This window comes from Symphodus melops (assembly GCF_947650265.1).
Source record: "Symphodus melops genome assembly, chromosome: 18".
In the NCBI taxonomy this organism is placed as follows: Eukaryota; Metazoa; Chordata; class Actinopteri; order Labriformes; family Labridae; genus Symphodus; species Symphodus melops.
Window position 1 is genome coordinate 5,038,163 of NC_136708.1, and position 26,838 is coordinate 5,065,000.

General features: G+C 40.8%; 1 protein-coding gene across 1 annotated transcript; it reads right to left on the reverse strand.

Annotated features, from left to right (window-relative positions):
• Positions 1–12,871: 12,871 nt before the first annotated feature.
• LOC306839685 (palmitoyltransferase ZDHHC18-B-like) lies at positions 12,872–26,215 on the reverse strand. The gene is given in 9 exon segments (XM_079368493.1): positions 12,872–16,207; positions 19,062–19,164; positions 19,805–19,914; positions 20,095–20,302; positions 20,304–20,364; positions 20,991–21,128; positions 21,354–21,503; positions 23,796–23,956; positions 25,285–26,215. Coding segments are annotated over 9 exon segments (1,536 nt in total). The 5' UTR covers positions 25,539–26,215; the 3' UTR covers positions 12,872–15,856.
• Between the last annotated feature and the right edge of the window lie 623 nt (positions 26,216–26,838).

Here is a 26,838-nt window from a genome sequence, read left to right on the forward strand (position 1 = left end):
ACTCCTTGACCCGGAATCTATATTTAGAACAAAGCTTGCTATAGGCCTATGTGTAATGTACTGTATCAGGTGAGTAGTGGTAATTAAAATAGAGAAAAATTTGTAACGCACAGATCGATGAGTTGTCAGGGTGAGAGCAGCACTGACAATAATTAAAAGACTGAAAACAATGATGTTTGTCCAAACAGATTTGTTTTTTTGAGCCAGGCACTTTAAATTTTGACAACTTAAAACCCTCTTAAAAACTACATAAAAATACTAAAATTGTTCTTGGTTAGAAGTGTAATTAAAATTGGGGTAAAACAAGAGAGCAAAAGTCCAGTAGTAATTTCTGTGTGATCGTCCACGGCCGCCCAAATATGTATACTAAAACATGCATAAAACAGAATGGTAATAAAAACACAACAATATCATAAAACATGCTAAAAAGAAAATGCACTTGATTAATCGTAAAATTAAAACCCTCTGCCTTGTGACATATGTGCGCTTATCTATTCTTTACCGGTGCAACACATTCCTCACTTAACAGCTGAAATCATTCATCTGTCAACATGTGTTCTTTGAATAGTACATCATAATCAAGTCTGTCAGCTGTCAATCTGCGTACTTCTTAACCTTTAGCATCCTTTGTTGTAAAAAATTACAGCACTATGCCAAACACTTATCTTGTGTTGGGGGATTTACAGACCGACTAGAGCTAACGTCAGTATGGAATTAAGTTTACAAAGCAAGGTTGTAGATTTGCACATTTCTTTTGAAATTAAAAGTGTCTGGATGATTCATCGGAGACATGACGTGTCAACTGTGTTCCAGATTCTTCCTGAAAAACAGACTCCTATAAACCCATGACAAGAACGGACTCCAAAACGTAACTCGCAATACCGTCCGCTACAGGTGTCGAATGTTTTATATTTTAATGAAATGCATATTGTATGACGAGACAGATCAATGTAACATATGGAATCACTGCATGGTCTCCGGTTAGTTTCCCATTGCTTCAGAAAACATTTCCAGGTGCCTCCCTAGTCTTTCGTGATACCGAAAATACAGAATCTAGCTTCAAGAAATGCTTGCAGAGACTTCATCTCCTTAGAAAACTCAGTCATCTCGGTGTCAGTCATTCTAGAGCTGGTGTATGAATCTACTGTTGAGTGTGTCTTAACTCTCCACCTTTCTGCCTGGTAAGGTCACTTGAGTTGTAAATTGAAAACAGGTCTGAGATTGTGTCAACAGCAGGCAAAGTATTGGCCAAATCCCAAAAACCTCTGTCTCAATTATTCACTAATAGGACGAGGAAGAAAGTGACTCTAACTATATAAAATAACTCCCATCCGCTCTTAAAAAACGTGAACACTTGGTGTTGGTAAAGGACATATGATAGGCTGTAAATTGAAAAGGTCTGTGGATATCTGGAACTTGAGACAATACTGTGCAGCTTTGAACTCACTGTGACCTCCTCACTACAAAGTCCCACTAAATGTATAAGCAATTCTAGCGCTAGAACACATAGCATGTGATATATACTGCACTACTCAAAAAAATAAAGGGAACACTAAAATAACACATCCTAGATCTGAACGAGTGAAGTATTCTTATTAAATACTTGGTTCTTTACATAGTTGAATGTGCTGACAACAAAATCACACAAAAGTATTCAATGGAAATTAAACTTATGAACCAATGGAGGTCGAGATTCGGAGTAACAGTCAAAATACTCCAAAAACACACTACAGGCAGATCCAACTTTGATGTCATGTCCTTAAAACGAGTCAAAATGAGGCTCAGTAGTGTGTGTGACCTCCACATGCCTGTATGACCTCCCTACAACGCCTGGTCATGCTCCTGATGAGGTGTCGGATGGTCTCCTGGGGGATCTCCACCCAGACCTGAACTAAAGCATGCGCCTCCTTCTGGACATGATGTCCCAGATGTGCTCAATTGGATTCAGGTCTGGAGAACGGGCTGGCCAGTCCATTGCATCAATGCCTTCATCTTGCAGGAACTGCTGACACACTCCAGTTACATGAGGTCTAGGATTGTCTTGCATTAGGAGGAACCCAGGGCCAACTGCACCAGCATATGGTCTCACAAGGGGTCTAAGGATTTCATCTCAGTACCTAATGGCAGTCAGGCTACCTCTAGCAAGCACATGGAGGGCTGTTCGGCCCCCCAAAGAAATACCACCCCACACCATTACTGACCCACAGCCAATTCTGGAGGATGTTGCAGGCAGCAGAACGCTCTCCACAGTGTCTCCAGACTCTGTCACGTCTGTCACATGTGTGAACCTGCTTTCATCTGTGAAGAGCAAAGGGCGCCAGTGGCAAATGTCAAATGTCTTGCACGGTGTTGGACTGTAAGCACAACCCCCACCTGTGGACATCAGGCCCTCATACCACCCTCATGGAGTCTGTTTCTGACCGTTTGAGCAGACACATTTGTGGCCTGCTGGAGGTCATTTTGCAGGGTGATAGAATAATAGGCCTCTTTCTGCTTATACGCAATGTGTTCACTGCAATAAAGTGTTGTTGAATAAATAAAATCAGGTTTCGTCACACGGTCCAAAGGAAGGGTTTGATATCCACAGTATGAATGATTTTTGCTTATGTTAATATCATACCAGTTATTTTATCATGTTTTATTCTAGGTGTGTGTGTCTTAATCTAATTGTAGTACATAAAGGTGTTTGGGTGAAGAGGGCTTGCAGAAGTGAGTGCACATTCCAACAATGTGTTTGATGTGGCCCTTCAAAGTGAATCACTCACCAATTCAAACATAGGTTTAGTTTAAAGCCCTGAACAGTTAATCACTCACCTACTTTTATATAGGTTGAGTGAGCCTTAATAGTTAATCACTTAAATGATCTTCTACTTAAAAGGAATTAGTTACTAGACGAGATGTCAGTTGATGATAAGAAACAGGTAGGAAGTGTCTTCCCCTACAGATGGGAGAAAGGATTCGGGAGTATGATGCACCAATGAGAGGAGCGGAACCAAACATCAGGAGACGCATTTGGAAAGCTGCCCAATCGGAGGAAGGAAACCGCACATTCTCGAATGCATTATTTGGTTAGATATTCTCTGTCTAGTGTATAAAAGGGTTCAGGGAAAGATAGTCGGGGCTCAGACTTCGCGAACTGACCAGGTATCTGTCTGTCGTCAGGGACACGTAGTGTTGAACCCAGAGTTCAACTTGTATTCTTGATTCATCGGGTTAATAAACTCTGTTAACCTGAAAGAGACGCCTCCAGTCATTCCTCTCATCCCATCAAAAGAATGTGCAGAGAGATTGAAGGTAAATTATTTCAAGGAGTCAGATTTCTATTTACAACATTTAAGAAAAGGATTAAAATATCCAACTTTTATCCTTCGAGGGCTCTGGCAGTGCTGCTCTTGTTCCTCCTTGCACAAAGGTGGAGGTAGCGGTCCTGTTGCTGTGTTGTTGCCCTCCTACGGCCTCCTCCACGTCTCCTCAAGTACTGGCCTGTCTCCTGATATCGCCTCCATGCTCTGGAAACTACGCTGACAGACACAGCAAACCTTCCTGCCACAGCTCGCATTGATGTGCCATCCTGGATGAGCCGCACTACCTGAGCCACTCATGCTACCACGAGAATGAAAGCACCGCTAGCATTCAAAATTGACCAAAACATCAGCCAGAAATGAATCAGAACTGAGAAGTGGTCTGGCTAATTGCCTATAATTTCCACCTGTTGTCTATTCCATTTGCACAACAGCATGTGAAATTGATTGTCAATCAGTGTTGCTTCCTAAGTGGATTTCACAGAAGTGTGATTGACTTGGAATTACATTGTGTTTAAGTGTTCCCTTTATTTTTTTTGAACACACACACACACACTGTATCTACAAGATTATTGCTTTCCTCTTGTTATCTAAACGTCTTTCTCTATTGGTTGTTTCTTTTTACGGTTTTGTGTTATCATGCATTGCCTGTAAAGCATGTTGGTCAGCTGAAGCTGTTTTTAAATGTGCTATACAAATAAACTTGACTTGACAAAGCAAAGTAGTGGCACGGCACATGAAGTAAATGTTGGGATTCCATGGTGAAATAAACCATTTTGTAATGTTATGTCTGTTCCAATCATGGACAGATCGTCTCACTGCGGGTAACAGCACGGCCTGGGAACAGCAGGAATATGGCAAATAAAAATTCAGCAGGAGAATTTTCCGATTTCTCACATTCAGAGGTCTTACATAATATGAAGAAACGCTGAAACCTACAAAAGACCCTTTTGGGTATAAAATACCTCCTACAAGCTTGGAATAGGTTTCCTTAGCATTCATTGCTTGACAGTTGTTTTGTTGCTTTTAACCACTGCCATGACCCAGTCCACAACAATCAGAGCATACACCACAGGTGAGAGGACTTTTAGCCTATGTGTGTGTCACCAGCCTTATGTTGGGAATGCAGAAATAGGCCTAATGAATGTTTAAATAGACACTGAACGAAGTCCACTCTGTTTAATTTGTCAAACATGATTAAAATACCATAAACTGAGTTTGTTCTTTGTTTCATTTTGTTTTAAAAACACTTTTTTTTGGTTTGCATCTTAATAAAAACATATGGTTTAATACCTTCCCACAAGTTTGGACCTGTGATATTATAACTCTGATTCAATATTGGCTATATAAAAATGAAAATACTTGATTATGCTCTGACTTGAGCAGCTGTTTTCTTCCACACCTCTCTCTCTCCTTTGCGCTGCAGCAGTGAACCCTTTTTTTCCTGATTAAAACCTGTTCATATTCGGCATATGTCCACATGAATATATGTTGTATTTCGAGGTGGTTAAAGTACGAGGACCTATTTTTGGTCTCCTGTTGCCATGGTGAATCATAATATCGGGGCTCCATTAATGTTGGCTTTTTATCCTTATGGTGCTTGCGCTGAACACAGTGAACCTCCTCAGAGTTAACAAACTCAAATCCGATGATCTGAAACCAAAAACTCCTGACAGTAAATCAGCTCAGACTAAAAGAGTTAGACTAAGAGTTTGTTCAACCTGCTTACAGAAACGGCCTCTGAACCTCGAGTCCATCCTGCTAACTGTGGATGTATTTGTTATTTCTCAGACGACAAAAATGGCCCTCTTCCTACTTCCACATCTACTGTGCAGCCCAGAAGATGAAGGAGGCCTGTGGTGTGTGGACACGACGGTTTTTAAAGCAACAGGAGCCATTAAGAATTACGTCATACAGACGTCCACTTCTTTGTTTGAGCACTGTTGCATTCACATTTCCCACTGACGGTATTTGAGTACACATGAATCATGCCCAAGACCTCAAGCACACTTAAGTTCAGCACGGTACGCTTTCTTGGCAAAGGCACACAACTTGGACAGCTTTTATCATGGAGAATTCCAGGAGTGTTGTGGCTGTATCTGACTGAAGTGACTCAAAAGGAGCCACAAAGTCAGTAAAGTAGCTGTCATCTTCTCTGCAGTATAAGCGATCGTGTTTAAGCACAGTAGCCTAGTCTGGTGTCAGCTGATGCCAATAATGATGATATGATTAAGTTCTGGAAGTGTTCACGTCTCTGCCGCTGTTTGAGAAAGTGAATGTATAGTAAAGAGTGATGAAAAGTTTAAACCTGAAGCTTTAGGCACAGACAAAGACCCCGCTCATTAAAGAGAGTGGGGGAATCTCCATGGCAACGGCGCCGTGTTTTCATGACACACGAGACAAGGAAGGAAGAGATCAGCGATGTTACGCAGCGGTTCTCCATAAACATTTATTTGTTCTTCCGAGGAACTCATTAAACATAGCAGACTCTTTCGGCCCGCGGTGCTCTAATTTGTCCTGACATTCCTCAACTCCTATGGTGAGAGGGGAGCCCCGGTTTCCCTCGTAAGCGGCACACATGTAGGACAGACAGGTACACTGCCTGTTACAGGTAGATAGCTGGCGTCTTGTTAAGATATTTTACTGCTGATGTGTGGTGTTTCATGTGTTCCTCATAATGTGGCATCTTGAAAGAACGCCTTCTTGTGTTTACGTTGCAAACATTATGGTCTATGAGGTCACTATTTGATGCATTATACGAAGGCCTATGTTGCTTTAATGACATATAAGCAAAGAACAAAATGATGGTAGTTATTTAATCGGTTCACGTTAGTGTAATGTTTAATTCATAGTAATGAAAAGTGCTTTTGACTTCTTGTTAGATTGAAAAGAAGATTCTTTCAGAGGTCATCAATTAGAACTTATAAGTTCATAGAACCGAGCCAATAGCGCGACTCCAGAGGGGCAGAGTAAAATCAAGCAGGTATTTATTCAATTTAGCTGAGTACTCAAAAAATCCAATCAAACAGTCAAAGGTGGAGTAGGCTGCAAACTAAATCCTGATGTAATGTGGAAATCATTCTCTGTTAATCTCACAAGGAAACTGCAACGACAAGGTTACATGAAGGAAACCAGGGCAAACCGGCAACATGAGGGAGGACACACGGTGTGCTTCCAAATTGCAAAGTGCGAACACAATCTGATGGATCGAATGCATCCTTTCTGGAACTGACAAAGCCCACAAAATTTAACGTGCGCCTTCAAATCAACGAGCATGGATTCATTGGATCTGTTTTAATCTAAAGTCCCTCCCGAAATCACTTTTTTTTTATTAACAACAAAACATATAATGTCTGCATTCTTTTTAAATCTTTCCCCCTCTATTTAAAGAATGATTTCTATGTGTACAGTATGTATGCGTCTTTATTGGTTTATTTGACTTTATATACTATGTATTACTGTCTTTTATACTTTGTCTGTTTTTAACCGTATTAAAATTGCGATATTGTTTTTAGCTTACTTGACTGTATACATGCATTATGATTCTTATATAAAGCGATACAAAAAATGATCATGGATGTGGCAGGTTCGGGTAACGCAAATAACACCGCTTCCATACTGAATGAATCAAACGAAGTAGGAACAAATATCTGCCTTCTGTGCATATCTACTGAATATTAGGTACTGAAGTATTTAGCACACATAGTGGTGACTGACTACTGACAGATTGTGTAGGCACTTTGCAATTCAGATGCAGTATACTGTTAGCACCAACTGTTAAGTAGGCGTAAACAGTAGGTGGCGAGGAGAGGAGGACAACATCAACGCATCATCTTCTTTTTTTGTATTTAGAGGCGAACGGAAGTAACATTTTTAACATTAAATTTCAAACAGCATTGTGGGTGTTAAAATATAATTAATGTCTTGTAAGGATGCATCCAAACAAGGCTGCACAAAAATGCTGAAATGTTCAGTATACCGAGGTGGACCCAAAAAAAGCCTAGTGAATGACCACGAGGGTTCACTCTGAGGCTCCGTCCACACGTAGCCGGGTATCACACAAAAAAAAATATTTTTCTACAGTTTGGCCTCAGATTTACGGCATCAAAAACGAAGCTTTGAAACCTCCGACCAAAGTGAAGATTTGCAAATTCGCCGTTTATGCGTTTGCATGTGGACGTCAATAACCGGGGTTTTGTGTTTTGAAACGTCACTGCCTGTGATAAAATATGTACTCATGTCACATGCGACCATGCGACCTGTGTTTACATTCAGAAACAGTATGGATGGCCTTCTATGGATAGGATTTGGGGAACTACTGCCACCTAAAGGTTTGACATGCTTATGAATGTGCTTAAAAACGCACTTCTGCGGCTACGTGTGGATGAAGTTTTTCTGAAAACAAGGTTGTGTGTACGTAGGGGGGAGGGGGGGTTGGATGTTCGTTTTTACAAAAACCCAGCTACATGTGGATAAGGCCTGAAACTCCCTACTGAAAAGTCAATCAGGACAATCAGGGGATAATGAGACGCAGGTGAGTTCAATCAGAAACGCACGCTCCCTGCCTACTGATTGGTATTTTCTAACTGAATGGGACATTTTAGTTGAGTTTTAAATCTGTGCATTTTGTCAATTGTGTCCTCTTTTTCACAAGTGTTTTAAATAACTTTGTAATTGCTGTGATCCTATGAGCAACACTGAGGCTTTGGGGCAACCAGCTGCTTGTGACAGAAGAATTGCTTCGAGCTGTGTTGTAATGTTGCTGATTGAGAGAATTCTTGTGCTGAAGATGATGGTGACAAAATGGGTTTACCACTGCACTGGAAATATTTGTTTTTCTCACGAGATGAATAGCAGACAGAAATATGAAAAGAGTGTATTTTAAGCTCCCTGAGACAGCTATTAGGTAATGGCCGTTGCCATTCCTCCTCTTTTGTGCTGGGTGCATACATGAGCAAGTTCTTCAGGGAACCGATCATACACCTATACAATATACTGAACCTGGAGCAATTACAGGGGGTGTGGCCTTTGTGCTTTCATATCATTCTCTCCCGATTAGTGAAACAAGATTACTTTGACATTTGTGTTCACAGAACACACTCCACAGATGTTCTAAACACTGATTCAGCAGGGGATAATATGTGTAGGCCTTCTGCTGGAGGGTTTCACAGATTCAAATTATGCTTAAGACGGCTGTTCCGTCATGAGCCCGGGTCTGCTGAAGATTTCTGCCTGTTAAAGGGAAGTTTTTTCTTCCCAAGCTATGACGGATTAAGCTGGGCTCTTGTAATATAGCCATAAGTAAGGTGCTTTACCTGCTTTTTGTAAACATAACAATGAGCATGGTCTTGTTACCTGCTCTTTGTTAATGTTAACAGACAAACAGTAAGGTCCTTTACCTGCTTTTGTAAAGTGTCTTGAGATAACACCTGTTATCAATTGACACTATACAAATAAAGATTAATTGATTGACCGACAGTATATTGAGCTGTACCTTAAAAAACACCAAAATGTATCTTGTTCTGGTAGAGAAGTCAACTACTACACAGTATATGTAGGAAAAGACACAAACAAAAAAGAATCAAACTTATAACAGTATATTTTTGTATTGTTCTTATGAGGGGTGAACAGACAAAAGTAAACATTTAAGTCCATCTGGGACTTTCTCTTGTGCAAAATGAGGCATGCATTGGGAATCCTTCTAAATGTTATTCACTCCACGGGTCAGGGCCGAAGTCATCATTGAGGACAGCAAGGTCATTTCCTCTGTATCTTTTTTCTTTAAGTTGTGTTTCATTAAAACCGAAAATAAACACGTTTGCAACGTGACTGGTCATGTCCTCCTTGGTATTTTTTTCCCTTAAGTTTTGTTTCATTAAAACCGAAAGTAAATACAGTCTCAATGTGTCTGCAGGTCTATTTTTAGAAATTAAATAAATTGGAGCAAAGATGCAACATAGTGTTAAGAGGCTGCACCAATCAAGTTATCATTTGTTGAAACAAGAAAGGCAGAGGAGGATCAGGCAAAGAGGAAGAAAGGTGAAAATTAGCTAAGAGACTGAGAAACATGGTGAACGAGCCTACAGATGCTACAGATAGTCAATAGAGATGCTAAACTGTAACCCACTGTCAATGTAGCTTAGTCTAAAAAATGAAAGGACGTGCTGACTCAGAATATTTGAAGGCCATCTTCAGTCACAGTATGAATTATTCATTAATATTATTTGGACGTTTGGATGGATGAGTAATAATGTGACTAAATGTGGCATTAGAAGATTAGGCCAAATTATAGTAATCATGATACTTAAACTTTTTATTTTAAAAGTTCAGCAGAGGATGAGACAGGAGAGAGAGATGAAGAGGTTGAAGGGACAGAGACAGGAGAGAGAGATGAAGAGGTTGAAGGGACAGAGACAGGAGAGAGAGATGAAGAGGTTGAAGGGACAGAGACAGGAGAGAGAGATGAAGAGGTTGAAGGGACAGAGACAGGAGGAGAGGAGAGAGAAAGAACAGGAGAAGGAAGCAGTGAGATGCATGTGGAGTCAGGTCCAGGAGGTGCAAGTCCATTATCAGACCAGGACCCAGCTACATACAAAGACCAGGACCCAGCTACATACAAAGACCAGGACCCAGCTACATACAAAGACCAGGACCCAGCTACATACAAAGACCAGGACCCAGCTACATACCAAGCCAGGACCCAGCTACATACAAAGACCAGGACCCAGCTACATACAAAGACCAGGACCCAGCTACATACAAAGACCAGAGTCTTTGTATGTTGCTGGCCAGGAAAAACATGAAAAAAGAGAGCTTGAATTGAACTTCCTTTAACTATATTTGAATAAAATGCTGTAGAAAAGTAGAATAGATCCTTATTGTCCAGTAAGGTGAAATAGACTCTCCATATACATAAACAGTATAACAATATACAACATACTGTAGCAGCTAGGTTTACACATTTAAAAGCAGTTCATATCACGGTTCGGATCTCATCAGTCACGTTATGAGACTAAGGGTGTTCTCTGCACTTGGGATAAATGACTTCTTAAATACATTTGTAGTTGCCAGAGGGACTCTGCTGTATAGTGCTTCCCAGAGCTCAGTGGCTCAAACTGGTAAAAGACAGGATGGGAGTTATTTTCCAAGATACTCCTCACTTTGTTCCTCATCCTATTAGTGAATAATTGAGACAGAGGTTTTTGTGATTAGGCCAATATTTTTGCCTGCTGTTGACACAATCTTAGATCTATTTTGAATTCAAAACTCAAGTGACCGTACTTCTCAAAAGAAGTTATGAAACATTATTAAGGTCAATTATTTACCCCTTTAAAGGTGCACCATATAGGTTTGGTAAAGAAATATAAAAGTTGGAGAAATGTACAGATTCTGCGTTATATGTTAATAACTCTACAAACTGTCCACAGAGAGAAACTGCTGATTTGGGACTGCCACGAGCTCTAGAATCTCATTCTGGTATCTCACTGCATTGAGATGGCCTTCAATGATGACAAGTGTTTTTCCTATGAGAGATCCAGCCCCACAAAATCCCACTGTCCACAGTGAAAGATGTAATGGCCATTCTCGAAGAATGTTGATGTTTTTGAGGACAAACCCACACATTCAGCTGTGTCGCTCGTCCCACAAATGCACAATTCTTAAAAGTTATATTTGTCGTTGTAAAGGTGACTAATCAGGCTTTCCACAATGTAAAATACAACAACAATTAGCATTATTAAAGGGGCGAAATAATTGACGGAAATAACATTTCCAAAGCTTTTTTGAGTTTATACACACACACACACACACACACACACACACAGTGTATCCATCCAAACAGACCGACATTGTAGCTCTCTTTATTGCATCACCAGTCTTCCCTCTGTCCACCATGTGATCATGATAAGAACATGTAACACACTGCATATCACAGACAGGTATTGCTTTGTTATCAAGGTAGGTCTGTTCAACCACATTGTTTTCAATAATAGACTTATACACTGAGGGACACCGATGTTATCTTATCTTCACCGCTGCCACAAGGTAAGGTTGAATTAAGGTTTGAATTCATGGTTTTATATTCAGAGAGCTTTCCTCAGTAAGCAGAATAGTAAGGTGTTTTTTTTTTTTGAAGATGTCAGTTTTATGATGGGCACAAGAGGCTGTACTGATGGGGCCAGCAGTGGAAAACTTGAATGTGCAAATGCAGCAAGCAGCACACCAGTCGTAAAAAAACAAAAGTTAGAAAGCTTTTTTGGCTTCGGATCTTGGCGAGATGTTTACATAGAAGTGAATCAATTGGTAAAATAAATCAATGAAAGAAACAGACTTAGAATCTAATGGTCTGAAGTGGTCATTATTCTTGTGTATTTGTCCACAATTAATCTGATGACTTTTTTATCTGGTTATAAAGCAGATTATATTGTTACATCTTTTTGAGCTGCAAAAGAGAACCAGACCGTCAGAACGGTGAATGCTTATAGCTACATGTTTACATGTGTGTGTCTGCGTCAGACACGCGACAGAAACAAACTTCAAAAAACATTTTCTTACTCAAAGATTCATCATGAGTGACATAATTGACTGTTGAACAAAGCAGAATGAGTAATCAACAAGAAACATGACCTACAGATGTGGCCTATGAGTCATAAGACTGACCAGGAGCTTCAATTTTTTATTTCATTATGATTATTTTTTGTTTTAAGCAGGCATTGGTCAGTTTTCTGTCTAAACCACAAAGATATCAAATCTTATTTTCATGTCTTTAATTTGAGATATGATGCTTTATAGTTAGAAATCTAACAGAGAGAGAGAGCGTGGGGAGTGACATGGGGAAAAAAGGAGACACGGGTCAGATTCAAACCCAGGCTGCCCCCTTGGGAAACATCAGCCACGGTCCACGTGCATGAAAATCAAATCTGATCAGAATAATGTTTGCACAGTTGTTTGGGTGTTAAATCCATCTTTTAAACAAATGTGACATGTATGTGGATTTTTGCTTATATGACTTTAAAAAGCACAAATGTTACCATATTAACCACAAAAAAATATAATCTGGGGATGTTGCACTGAAGAACGTAATTCCTTCACATCCAGTATCACAGTCAGCCGTGGAATTCAGACCAAAAACCAAAAGTCACATGTCGTTTCTTGAGCCTCAATTCTACCTCTGCTCTGCATTTAAAAACACCTGTCTGCTTCCTGAATACAGCTTTGCTTTAAACCACTGTTTCATTTGATTCCACAGTAAGAAGTCTGAATAAACCCTGAGACCAAATTAAAAGGAAAAACCTGTTTTTTCATTCTTAGTTGTGCAAACCTGGACAAGAGACAGCATTGAACTCCCCTTTTCATTGTCTGTAATCACAAAGAGGAAAGACAAAGGGTTTTGTTTTTATCTGATTTTAAGAAGGACAGTGTGAACAAAAAGTGCCCGCAACTCAATATGTCAAGAGTATTCATTACACTGGTGGAGGAGGGTGAATAGATGATCTGACTGTCGCTCCATGTTTATGTCATTACTGCCATCTGGTGGTCAACTGCAGCATTCAATACAACGACTTAAATGCATTTCATTTTCCTTTTATTTAGACAGGTATAGGCTGTTCAGTATAGGCTTTAAATTACCTTACAATTCATACAAATACAGTACATCATTTTTTCTCCTCAGAAATGCATTGCCTGCATTCTTTTATCTTCCAAAAGGTGTGGGGACGACATTTGACACAGATGTTGAACAACAAGTCATTTTGCTTCACTAATAGTAACACTCTTGCAAGGTTAACTACTGCTTGACAGTGAGGGTGTACAACTGTGCATGGTTATTGGGATCATTGCATTTTCGTGCAGCTATTGCCATCAGGTTAAAATGTGGTCTTTATACTCGTAACAAAAAAGTTGCATTTGGGATACAAATGGCTTTCCACCTGAGAACAAACCAAACACAGTCACCTTTACATTTGTGTAAGTGGATCTGTCAGAGTGAAGTCAAACAGCCCGACAGAGGCAAGACAAGGTATTATTGTTGATGTTGATACAAACTGGAGAACAGGAATTCAGAGTTTAACCGATTCAATCATTAGCTGTGTCTCCATTCAGGGCCCTCATCCTCTGGAGGGAAAATTTGAAGACCTTTTATGTCACAGCAGCACATTGAGGGCTTTCCAATCAACAGCCCCCAGTGTTTGGAAGAAGAAAAAAAGCCAGTGAAAAAAACTTGCAGTTCCCAGAGTGTCCACTTGAGGCCAGCAGAAAAGGCCCAACAAATAACGTACAAAGACATTTAAAGATGACCATTACAGCAGAAATAAACAGCCTGGTTTGTAACATTTTGTCCATTTTGATGATATTCAGGCAAAGAATCATTCATAATAAGGGGCGTGGCTGATCTGACTAATGGGCAAGCATATTGTAACTGTTTGTCCGGAGGCTTATGGCCCAAAGCTCTACTGTTACTGATTGACTGAAAAATATTTTGAGACAGCATTTCCAATATGGCGACAGCCATGGCTTGACTTCAAAAGTCTACTTCAGAAACTAAAAGGTAACATCAATGAGTGTATGTCCATACTTTATATGGGTCTGTCCCATTCTAAAGGCTCCTTTGAAAGAGGACAACAAATTCGTTCCCCGGCCAACAAAGTAACCATTTGCTGCGTCGTGGTCTGACATATCCTGAAATTCAAACAGGATGTCGGAATCTCATGCGAATGACCAATAATATTTAATGTTAATGATAATAATAATCTATGTGATGTTAGTTTCGTTGGCTCGAACCAGTGCAGCAATTGAGGTTTCAAGGCAACAGGGGCGGAGCTTAGTAACAAACAGCTGGTGATGCAAATAACAAATCCTCTGACAGTCCCAGCCAGAGCCGTCTACAAAGGCTGGGGTCTTTGTAGGCTGGGTCCTTCAAAGGATGTGACCCCTGATTTGAGACACAGCTACTGTGTGGCAATAATAACACAAGAGGAAGTGGAGCAGCACAGGTAATTCCTCACCTTGGGTTTGCATACTCAGGAATCAAAATCACTTCTTTCAAAGAGAACCTCTCAGGTGTAACAGAGCTGATGAACAGAAATATAAAACAATACACTATATCTGTAGATCATTATCATGCAGATGCATTCCCTGCCATCTATAAAGAACAGAAATCTAAACACTGATACATGTTTAAAATACTGTGCTCTGGTCGCCAAGTTAAAGGAAAATTCCACCTCGAAACAGAACTCACGTGTTTTACAATTAAGGAACATCCATCCATCCATTTTTTTTACACTTATCCGAGGTCAAATCTCGGTAGCAGCATGCACAGTAAATCAACCCAGACTCCCTTTTCCACAGCAAGCTCCTCCTGAGGGATTCCTAGGCATTCCTAGATGGGATATACTGTATAATCCCTCCAGCTTAATCTGGGTATAGCTCGGGGCCTCCTCCCAGTCTGCCTGGAAAAACCTCCAAAAGGGACGTGTGAAAGATGCATCCTAATCAGATGCACCACAATCACCACACTACCTCAACTGGCTCCTTTCGATGCAAATACTTTAACGATGAAGGCTGTGACATTAACATCTTGTGACCATGTTGGAATTGATTTTTAACCATGACAGCGTGCTGACCTCTAAGGATCCATACACCTTTGTTAGAGATACTAAAGATGTTGACATGAGATCCTAAATGAATGACATGAATCTTCAGATTAAAGACCCTACAGTTTCTGAGAGAGGGAAATTGATCTTAACAGCATAATGAAAGAAATCTGGAGCACGACTTTCTTTTCCAAATACTGGAGTTGCAGTGAAATAGCAACAACAAAAGCCAGACTTATATCTGTACTTATTTGCAGAAGAAACCAGAGAGCCTTTTCCTGTAGCTTGCCATCCGTCTTTTCGACCAAAGGACTTTTATAGGAACATAAACTTTTAGGTACAAATGGAAAAATGTCCCTCAGATCCTGGAAAGATGTCCATGGATACTCTAACGTCTTCCATTATTCACTGCCTGCAATACTATGACATCATTAGTACAAACCGTCCCCGTGCTGTCCAGCTTTAGGAGAAACACTGGCTCCGGATCACACTATAAACGGAGCGCCACAATGTTATAGAAATAACACATGTGAGTTCTATATATTTGGGATGGATGTTACTGTACCTTTAGAAGCAACTTTTATCCATACAGATGGAGATACGTCTGAGCTTTTGCATCCACACAAAGCTCCCTCAGTTCATACTTGATAGACTCAATGATATGTTTATCAATATTCAATGTATCTGGCATGCTGCTAGACTTCCTATTTTACATGAAAATCATCAGAAAGACACACGGCTCAAACAGTATACCAGTGTCTCCAGCTGAATCCTTTTCCAGCAGAATGAAGCCACCAATTCTAGTTTCACAGCAAACTGAGCGCACACATACATCATCTGTGATTGTCATCCTCGTTCACAATATTAACCCCCAGCAGTTTCAGAAAACCAATGAATAATATAAAAAGAGAGAGTCCTAACAACTTGTATCATGACTGTTTTACAGCATGCAAGCTTCAAACAAAGTCAGTGCAAAGGGGTTAAGCTGGCATCTTTGTGGCCCCCTGATTTGGAGCTGGGGCCAGCGTCCAGAGAGGCTGTGGAAACAGGGATGTCAAAGGCCGGATTGGGAATATGCAGCGCTTCTCGTTTGCTTTTCTTTGACCGAGTCTTGGTGTGAATTGGCAGGGAGTTCTCTCTGTTAGTGGGATGGCGGGCCCCGCAACTCGAGGAGACCTCAGGTGAGGGATCAGGGTTCAGTGCAGGGCTGATGTCCGGGCAGGTATGAGCTGTCTGAGGTTTCCCCTGAGGACACGACGTGGAGATGAGCGGGGAGCGTGTGGCTGACTCAAGCAGACCTTTAGTTCCCTGTGTGCACTGAAGAGGCACGAGAGAGAGAGAGTAAAGGGGGGGGGGGGGGGGGGGGGGAGAGAGAGACAATAACAGATGAGACGAGCAAGTAAGAGTAAAAGGGCAAACAGCAGGGTGTTAAATCACTTCAGTGAATGCAGCTAAAGCTTCGCAGGATAAAGGAAAGGAGTGCAAGCAGGTTGCTCAGCAAGGGAATGCAAAGTTTAATGCCATTAATCTGCATTTGGAGGCACAGTATGACACATCAGAACACTTTGTCTGATTTAGTAAGACTGAGTAAAAAAAAAAAAAAAAAAAAGTGTATCGTAGATGAATCCAGAAATTCAGTATTTGAGTGTAATAAAGGTTGGTGGCTTGCAAAAGACAAACTCAAAGGTTAAAATGTGAATATAAAGAAGCAGATTCCAAGATATTCTGACCTTTAGTTCCCTCTGTGTTCTTCATAAAACAACACTACACTTCCCAGGATGCAACTTGTGTGTGTTGTTAGAGCCTGCCTGCCTGGCTTATGTCAAAGTCTTTCTCACTCATTACCACCATGTTTCTTTTTTTTTTTTTTCATGTTTTAAATATCCTTTTTTCCTTCCTATTGTTTTTGATACTCCATTGAGGGCCAGACTGTCTTTCTTCATGAACGATAATCAGTGTCTACTCTTCATTATGGCTCTCCCACGACTCTATGTTAAAGGAGAAACAAAGGATCACAGTTCTTTCTAAATGTTTTTTTCCTGTGCCATCAATACAGCTCGACACTGTGTATTCATGGTATAAACACTTTGTACTTGTCTCTTATTGTGTATGGATGTACATTCCTGTGAGGTCCATTCATTTTATGTCTCCGTTTTTTTAGAAAAAACCTTCCTGACGTCATATTTATGAAATTCCAGATTGGGTGCGCTGGTTTTTCATTGGTCGACCTGTTCATCTGCTGAACTGTTGTTAATGACGTGAATGGAAGTGAAAGCTGCTGTCATGTGTTCGTCTCCTTTAAGTTGTCTCTGCTCATGGCTGAACTGAACTCAACTGAACAGTACGTCCTGTATTGTGTTTGAGCCATAAATACACTCATGTACATTGTGGATTATGGTTACATAGCGTACATCATGTACTGTGTTGAATAATGCAGTATATTTAATATTGCAGCGTATGAATAACGCCATGCAGCAGCCAGCCAAGAGGACATGCAGACACAGCAGGACAAAGACTGTCTTCCCCTATCTCTGAGCCGGCTTACCAAACTCAAGCATCACCTCACTTCCTGCATTAACAGAGGCAAATCAGCCAGTACAGGACACCGCAAAGTCCACACACTTCTCCTCCTGGCGTGGTCGGCAGGACACACGTACAGACAGACCACATGGAGGACAGGAAGTTAGGAGCGAGCGAGAGGACACACAGGGAGACTCCAACATACAACACAAATTGGGAAGGAGGGAAATGACTCAAGAAAAATGAATTCACACTCAAGGACGATGAATTAAATGGATTGACATGCATGTTTTTAATTCAATTCTTTCAAGTCAGATGCTGACAAAATAGAAAAGTGTTTAAGTAAACAAATGATACAAAGGCTTGCTTTCTTACAAATACTTCGACACTTTGAACAAAAAAATGACACCATGAGACCCGAGGAAGGGAACCAACACAATAAAAACAACTGAAAAAGACTTCCTGGCTGCTTTCCCAGGGAATCGGCAAAATTCTAAATATGTTTCAGCTTCCACCATACAAAACTCACAGTCATTTTTCAAAGTTGTCTTGCTAAGTGGCTGAACAGCTGCTACTCTACAGCTTATGTAAACACAAGTTGCTGCTGTTCCTATCTAGGCCTCTCTTTGAATCTCTTTCTATCCGAGAGAACAACACGAGCGCTGCTCTGCTGTCAGGACGACGAGCTGCAAAAAGCTTCTTTGTGATAAAATCCTCCTGAGTACCAAATACTGAGGAGTATACTGTGATGACAGTGAAAGGTTTTTGTAATGATTGTCATACGAAGTTATAAGACGAAGACAAACTTTTGATGTCACTATTTCTTGATATTTTTAGTTTAGTCGCAAAGTTGTTAAAGTCACTGATTGATGTTATGACGATGTTTCCTGCTGCACAGCCTCAGTCCTCTTCTGTTTGCTTTCAAAGAGGAAGAGAAACATTTCAGCTCACCTAATTGGTTTATATCCATGAGGTAATGAATAAGACTGAGGAGTTTGGGAGTTCATCACTTTGAAGAAAAAACCCGAGGACTAAATACTTGTGTTTCCAAACTTCACATAAAAGCGATCCTAACCGTCATTAAGCTCAGATTAGTACAAACACTTGAGAGAGAGAGCCATGACAAAACACTAGCAGTCAACATTTGTCTCATACAGAAATGTCTTAAATACGCACATAAACTAACCACCAAGCTTTGCCAACATTTTGTATAAAGACTTGAAATTCTTGAACCTTTTTGGTACATTAAAAAAAAAAAGAAAGAAAGAAACTTTTCAGCCCTATTATATTCCTTTAATCACAAACAAAATAAAAACATATCTGTGAGCTGAAAAAGAGGCGCCTGTTTGGAAATCGCTAATATATTAGCTTTTGAAGAAAACGTTCTTTTAACCGTAAAGCTTATTGAAATGAAGCCGATATTCACGACCTTAATATGAACCTTTTACATGATGTTTGCCTCTCACACTGAGGTGACGCCACAATACTTTGGGATAAAACCCATTCACAGCAGGCAGACGCTGAGTCAGGACGACAGCAGGCGACAGGGCTCGTGTCAGGCAGGGGAACAGGTTAAAGGGGGAGTGAGGGGTGCAGGCATTGGGGAGGGGGACTCCTGCAAGCCAAAAGCCAGCTGGGAAGATCCTCCTACCACATTTATCTCGCTTTTTGCGGCCTGAGCGGGCAGCTCGATGTCCACACTGGCCGTCTGGGCAGACTCATCCGAGGGCAGGAAACCTCGTCTGTCAATCAAACTGAAACAGAGAAGAAAACAAGTCATGAGGAGTTATTTCTGGGGTTTTTTGTCTCAACAGCTCATCAACATTACTGCTGTATGTATAGTGAACAGAACTGGAATAAACAACAGAAGGTACACGTTTTAGAGCAAAAACAAAAACAAGGGGACAAAAGGTATTCTTACACGTCAGAAACACACTTCTCTTTTTCAGAGGACAGAATACTAGAAGGTGCCCGCTGAGAATAGAGATGCAAAAATCTCTGAAAACTAAGAGCTGCACATCAATGTACTGCAGGACAAATAACCTCTTGTTTCTGATGGCCTTGTTCACTCAGAAGGACATCTTCAGTGTTAACAGGATTCATATGAGGTCACAAAGAGCGTTATCTTTGACCCACCATAGATCAGTTTGGACTCCAACATGGACGGCTTCTGACAGAGAAGCTGGTCTTGAATGTTTAGAACACATCCCTTTATAATTAATCCTACTACAAAAACATTTTGAAGTCTTTGGTTTGGACTTTTGACCCTCGTAGTCTAATCAAGTTTTAATATGTTCCCTTCACATGTATGGGGCAGACAGAAGTGCTAACTCACAGATGTCCCACAGCTAGGTTTGATTCGATTTCATAGTAAATGTGGGATTTGAGACCGACCTGGGCGGCATGGGTCCACAGAGCACAGCACAGCAGTTGATGAAGATATTTTTATGGCTGTATGGGTTAGTGACGTCTTCTCCCCCCTTCCCTGACCAGGAGCCTTTAATCTGACACAGACGACATATAAACAGTGATTCACAGTCTTAGTTTTCATTGCATTTCTTGAGTGCTCTGATAAAGAAATATGTATGCAGCACACACACACACACCAAATTGTCTTGTACTAATATTTTTACTTAACAACCTATTATTGTGATGTTGCAGATTCCCTTCAAGTCAGTACTCACGTCTTCATTAGTGGTGAGGTTGGAAGCAACAAGGTAAGTATGGAAGCCTGAGAGGCCCAAGATGGACCAGACTGAGAAGAAACAGATCACCAGCTCCACTGCGGTGAAAGGTTGGGTCAAAGAAAGCAGACGTTTATGAGAGGAGAGAGAAAAAAGCACAAACTGGTCGTGTTGACTTGCTGAAAGTAATCTCTCAGACGTTTGTGATTAAAGGATATCTGCCAGGGCTCTCTTGCAGAGCAAACACCAGGCCTTTCCCTCCTTGGGCCCCTGAAAGAGAAGGAACATGCCGACTCAAAAGCTTGGATCGTCTGTGAAAGAAAAGTGTGCGTCTGTGTCGGGACTCAGCAGTTTTTGATTCATGTTCTTGATGTGAGAGCAATAATTCAAGAGCCAAGCTCAAATGTGTTTGCTTTATTGAGACTCTCACAGGTCTACTTGACAAGGAAGAAAACACACTGCCAAGGGGCCAAATGGGAAGAAGATTAAAAAAAAAAAAAAAACACAAAGCAGTAAATTAAAGTCATCTGTTGGAGAGTAAGAGCTGTGCATAATATGTGGAGTTAGCCGTCTGGCTGATCTGATGCTGGAGGCGCACCTCAGCTCCAACTCTTTGTCTGTTTCTCAGTTGACTAAAATGTGTTGTGAGAGAACATTTCTAGTGTGGCGACCACCACTGATGAGCTTCAGAAACCAGTGAGAGACGGCACTGAGACCACATCCATGTTTTAAGCAGTCTAAGGTATCTGTATATGAATAACACACTTCCTAAACATGCTCACATTTCCTGTTTTTTTCACATCAACATAAATAATGCAGGAAAAAAAAAAAGATGAACCAATCCCAGTTTTTAATCGAATAATGCATAGCCTAATATGAAGTAAAATAAGGCTCACTCAGTGAGAGGTGTGTGGTCACACAGCCGAAGATAAACGCCGTCAGGAAGGACAGGGACACGATAAACGTGTAGAAGAAACGGTAGTTGCGTTTCCCCACACAGTTTCCCACCCAAGGGCAGTGATGGTCGAAGCGCTCTGAAAGACAAAGGCAGCAAAGGAGACTTCACAATCAGTTGGAAATCTGTCATGTTACTCCAAGTTGATTTATTAAAGGTGAGCTGTAACAGTTTGGGAATCAAGCACGCGTGTGCAACCTGAACCAGAGTGGGGAAATGACGCTCACTCGAGCCCTGTGAGCTCTCTATTCATAATTGATCTTGGGGGAAATGTCAGCGTGGCGGTGTGTGTGCTGCAGCTCACCCACACAGTTGTCACACAGGCTGCAGTGAGAGGTGCGCGGAGGTCGGAACATCTTGCAGGTGAAGCAGTACTTGAGCTTCACCACCTGCTGGTTGATGAGGACCTCCTTGGTGCGCGGTGGAGGCCGGTAGCTGCTGTTTCCGGTGACATCTGCAGAGGAAGGACAAACAATCAATTAGATGAAAGGATCAGTTCATAAAAGACTATCATGGTCGCTGTTTCATTATAAGTACCTCAGCACTTCTCTGTATTATGCTCTACACTCTGCATTTCTTTTGATTCACTTGAATTTGACAACTAAACAGAGTTGTGCACAGAAAGGTTTCTCATTTATGGGACAGAGTTCAGTCTCAGGTGACAGAGGTGCGTACATGTTCTCTATGCTCGACCAGTCTGCAGCTTTAACAACCATCAGATAGAAAAAACAAATAAACAGTCTGACAAAATCCTCCAATATAAGGAAACAACACTAACCATGATGCAACAGTTCTATGAGCTGTCCTGCATAATTTGGACCCCTTCATGGTTATACTCTTCTACATCATATAAACAATATCTAATTAAGTCTTCCCAACTCAAAGTTGGCAGAAATTCTACCGACGACATGGGATGGACTCGACTGACGAAGCCATTCAAGAGTTTCATTTTCAACTACTTTAACCTTACTATGCCAATTTCATATTGTTTTGTATATTTCAGTAATAACGCAGCATATGTTACTTTTTTTTTTTCAGAAATATTCTCAGTAACTAAATCCCTGAGATGAAAGTCGGTAGGTTTATTTTCAGACTTCTGTCAGAGCCGTGGTTCCAAAAATAGGTGAAAGAAGAGCAGCACTGAACACCTTACATCACCACAGCCTGAACACTGCTCATCTGTGGGAGTTCAGCTTCACATGGAGCCCGCTTTAGACACTGATGTCATCACAGTGAAGCGCGTCTGATGAAGGAGATACAGTTGGCAAGACTTAACACAACTGATGGATCGCTCTGAACAACAAATCTCCCAGTCAGGTCCAAGCTTCAGAAGTCGAGCAGACGCATTCTTTCCAGAAAAACTCTGAAGCTCTACTGGATGCTTATAGACATTCATGACACTGAGTCAGAGCAAACAAGTCTTTCACAGATTCTGATTTGTCAAAGGCTTTGTTTTCATTGACTGAACTGACAACACAAGAACTGCCCCCATTAGAATCACCATATGTTACAGCCTTCAATATCAGCTCTGAGGCAAACACACCTTTTAAAAGCTCTTTAAATTCTGCCACAGACAGTATGTCCTTTAACATCAGTGAACAGAGGAAAGAACACAGAGTCACTTTTTAAGAAGTGTGTTGGGCTTCAAGGGAGAATGAACTGAAAGATCCTTAAAATCATGAACATCCTCTGTAAATGTCAGTCAGAGTCATGACTGTCTGCAAGAGAATCGTTGTCTTAGCTGTGTTTACATGGACAAGATGGCCGACTCCTCTACTTGCTCATGAAAGCAGTTTTAGTCGATGACCTGTCGATGACCTGTCGATGACCTGAAGTCAGCAGTAGGGTTGTGAAAATTAATCGTAAAACGACTGAAACGTGTCAAGGTTCACATCTGTACTCTGAAAAAATAAATCCCAGTAATACGAGCGTGAGCAGCAGTAGAGCAGAGGCGGCCGGCAGCTGCAGAGCAAGATGGAGGAAGCACCACCGTCTTTTAATTCGGTGTGAGGTGTGGAAACATTTAGGCTTCACCGAGACAGAAAATGAGAGAGATGAGAAGATCAGAGAAAAGACAAGAAACGTGTCTACAGTCTCGTTTTGTCAAATAAATCGAGAGAGAATCGTATTGTGAGTCGAGTGAATCGTTAGATCCTTGGTAAGCAGTGCTAGCACCAGACCAATCAGGACTGTTCACTCAGTATGTTTTTTGGCTTGATTTCCTCCAATACATGTTGCCTGATGATACAAAAAAAATGTTTGTTTTTTTTTTTCCTCGATCAACACACAAGTCCTGGTATTGGAATCAATGCTAAAAAGGAAAACTACCGTACTATTAATACTGTTCATAATCTCTAATTAACATTTGACATTAGTAAACATGTGGTGCTTGTGACTTATTAAGGTTAATCAGAGCTACATGCAGTAAAATTGTTTGTGCTAGAAAGTCAAGTTTCTGAAACACTTTGTTCAACACTGCTGGTTAAGAGGGGCTGAAAGCTCAGCTGTGACTAACAGCAGCAGTGGTTTGTTTTTTTACTCTACCCTTCTTGTTAGGTTAGGATCCTTCTGTTTTCATCATTTCCAAGGTTTTTTTTTTACAGGGGAGCCTAATTATCTGCAGAGGTCTCCCCTCCAAAGCTACCCTGAATAAATCTGACATTCTGTGATACTGCACATCAAAGCCAAACGCACTAGAAACTAAACCGCAAAGTCCTGACCCACATATGATCGAGTTTGCACTTACCAATCTGTTTCTCAATCTCTGCAGCCTCATCTGGCGTCGCTCTGGGCAGGATGCCAGGGTCGGTGAAGCTGGTCTGGAGCAGGGTGATGACCACAAATATAAACAAGCCACCTCCAATAAAAGGTATGCAGCCTGTCAGGTGTTTGACCAGGAAGGGGCAGCTATGAGACATGCAGGCAGAAAGAGGAAGACTCATGAGGATATTCTCATCAAGCTGGAGCACAGAGCCCCGTCTCACACATCTGAGCCTACTTCTTAGATTCACTTGGGAGTTGATTTTAAATTAACATGCAATTCCTGTAATCACCGTGTGACTCTGTATAGATGGAGCACACTTGTCAGTGCACTGTAATAAAGAGACGTTTTCAAACACAAAGGGCTCCAAGTTTTATAATTATGGCCTCTGAACTTTAGAAAATAAATATATTTTATTTTTAAGAACAATTAGGACCTGATTTAGAGTTTTTAAGATGTGTATTGCTGTACAATTATGAACGCTTACATGTACAACTCTATATAATAGAGGCACTTATAATAAAGGGACTTAGTAATCTAGTGGTTTGTTGTGTGCGTCCATGTATGGAGGCTGTGGTCCTGCTGTGGATCCTCTCCTGCATCTCTCTGTCCCTGATTACTCACTCTGTCCTACCTCTAAAATAAAAGGATAAAAGGCCCCCCAAATAAGAGGCACTTTATCTTTAGTTAGTCATACACAAGCGTCAAAATGTGCAAACAATAGAGATCTGACATTCAGAGCCTCCATTTGTGAATCTCTACTACTCTACATTATGAAGTTGACACTCTTCAATAAAGGATGAGCCAACAAATTGCTTCTGAAACTCAAAAAAAAAAATAAGAATTTACAGCTACCTGCTTCAAAGTTAAAGTATATGTTATACAGCAAACATAAGACTTGGAGCGGCTGTGGCTGAGTTGGCTCTGAACAGAAAGTTCAGGGTTCCAATACCCATGGTCCTGAACATGTCCTGACACTTAACACCGAGTTGTTCCCTGCTTCGTCAGCTGCATATTAATGTGATTACGGTAGTTAGTTCTGATGCACATTTCACATTGAACTCTCTGCCATCAGTGTGTGAGGGTGTCGGTGTGACCTGCTTTGAGCAGTCAGAAGACTAGAAAAGCACTTTACAAGCTCAAGTCCAAATTTACTGTTCAACAAATTGTCCTTGTTATGGTTAACCTCAAGTCGCTGAACTGCTGTGAAAGCTTGCATGATGTACCTACTTCAGATGTTATTGTCACTACATATTATTGAGTTAAATTAATAATGTCATCGGGACCTACTTTAAATTTAAGCATAGCTATCAGAAATCCAAAAACACTTCCATTCATACATGCTGTTTGACACGTATTACAGAACAGCTGTGGAAGATGGTGTTGATCTTTCTTACATCATAATAACACTGTCAACAACGCAAACCACTGAACACACACTGACTTTATGACATATCATGAAACACGAACTCACTCAAATACAAAGAATAGTCCACATGTGACGAGAATAAGGCCCAGGGTGAGGGGCAGCACCCCACTCTGCCGGGCCAAGATGATCCGTCCATCCCAGTAGAAGCGATTCTTCCCGGGGAACACTTCCCACTTTCTCCTCGGTCTCTTTGGCTCCTCTCTCTTTTCTCCTCCTTCTTCGTGAAGATGAGGTGGAGGTGGAGGGGTTTGAGTGGGAAGTGCCTGCGGGTCGATTTGTTGATACTCACAGTTTTTCATGGTTTATAATGGGAGTCTAGGTGCTCTGTCCTAATCCCGACGACCAGGGCAGAAGTCCACCGACCGGCAGCATCACCGACGCCGGAGTGTGAGGCTGTGTTCAGGTGTCGTCTTTTTCTTCCAGGAAACAAGCGAATCCTTCACCGTGGGTATCCAGTTGTAAACAACCCAAAGACGGCCCAGGTGTCGGAGTCACGCCCCAGTCACTTCCCATGCCTCTTCATTGATTCCTCTGAGAGTCTGTCACCATAGCAACTTTAAATGACACCGCTAGCTGATGTTAGCTCGTTGGTAGCTGGACCAACTCATCCAGCTGTGGAACATTTAATGCTAGCAGGTTAGCTTCCTGTTTATGCACATATTAGCCAACCGTTCCACCAAATCTATGAAAAAAAGGTCCCTACGTACAGATATTAAAGGAGGCACTTGTTAATTCATTTTCCAATACATGTTGCTCTCCGACCAAGAATCCTCCTTAGACATATGCATGATATTTCTGGAAAAATCGCTTCATCCTTCGTCCTAACAAATTAGCCTTTGTCAAATTTAACACACGTGTATTTCCGGTTTCCCTTCAAAATACATATCGTTTAATACTTCACATTTTAGGTTTATCAATGAGAATATAACTTATAAAATGTAATGAACACTTATTTGTTTGAAAAACTTCTGGCAACTTAATTATTACGTATTTTCCTTTGAATGATAACATGTCTTTTTGTTGTCTAAAATGAACAATATCCTACAACATCCGGTAAGAAGTGAACACTTTCAGACTCTAAATGCAGATTAACAAAGCTTGACATTAATTTACTGTTTAAAACAAATCATGGCTTTTTAAAGAATTGCACATTAAATATTAGGTCTTAATATTGATTTATTTGGAAGACTCAATGTCCATTTAAAAGACATACAGCAACACACAGCTACTTCTTATAACAAATGTAATGATAACAAGCATTTGTTTGAGTGTCCTAACTTACTTACTTTTTATCTGATAAAAATGCAATTTATAACGAAAGGCACTAAACTTTCCAGACACAGTCACACGAAACAATAATGATATTCTAAATCTCAAATACATGTAATAAATCAAAATAAAAAAATCTTATTTAATAAGATTTTATTAGACATTAAATTATTACTGTGACGCTAAACCTGGAGATAGCTGTTGATGTTGTTTAAGCCTGTAAAGTGAAAATGTTTAAGCCTAAAGTTCCCTCAGAGAAATAATATAAGATAAGCTACATGATGAATTATTTAGCAGAAACCATTTGAACCCCTTTTTGCTTGAATTTCC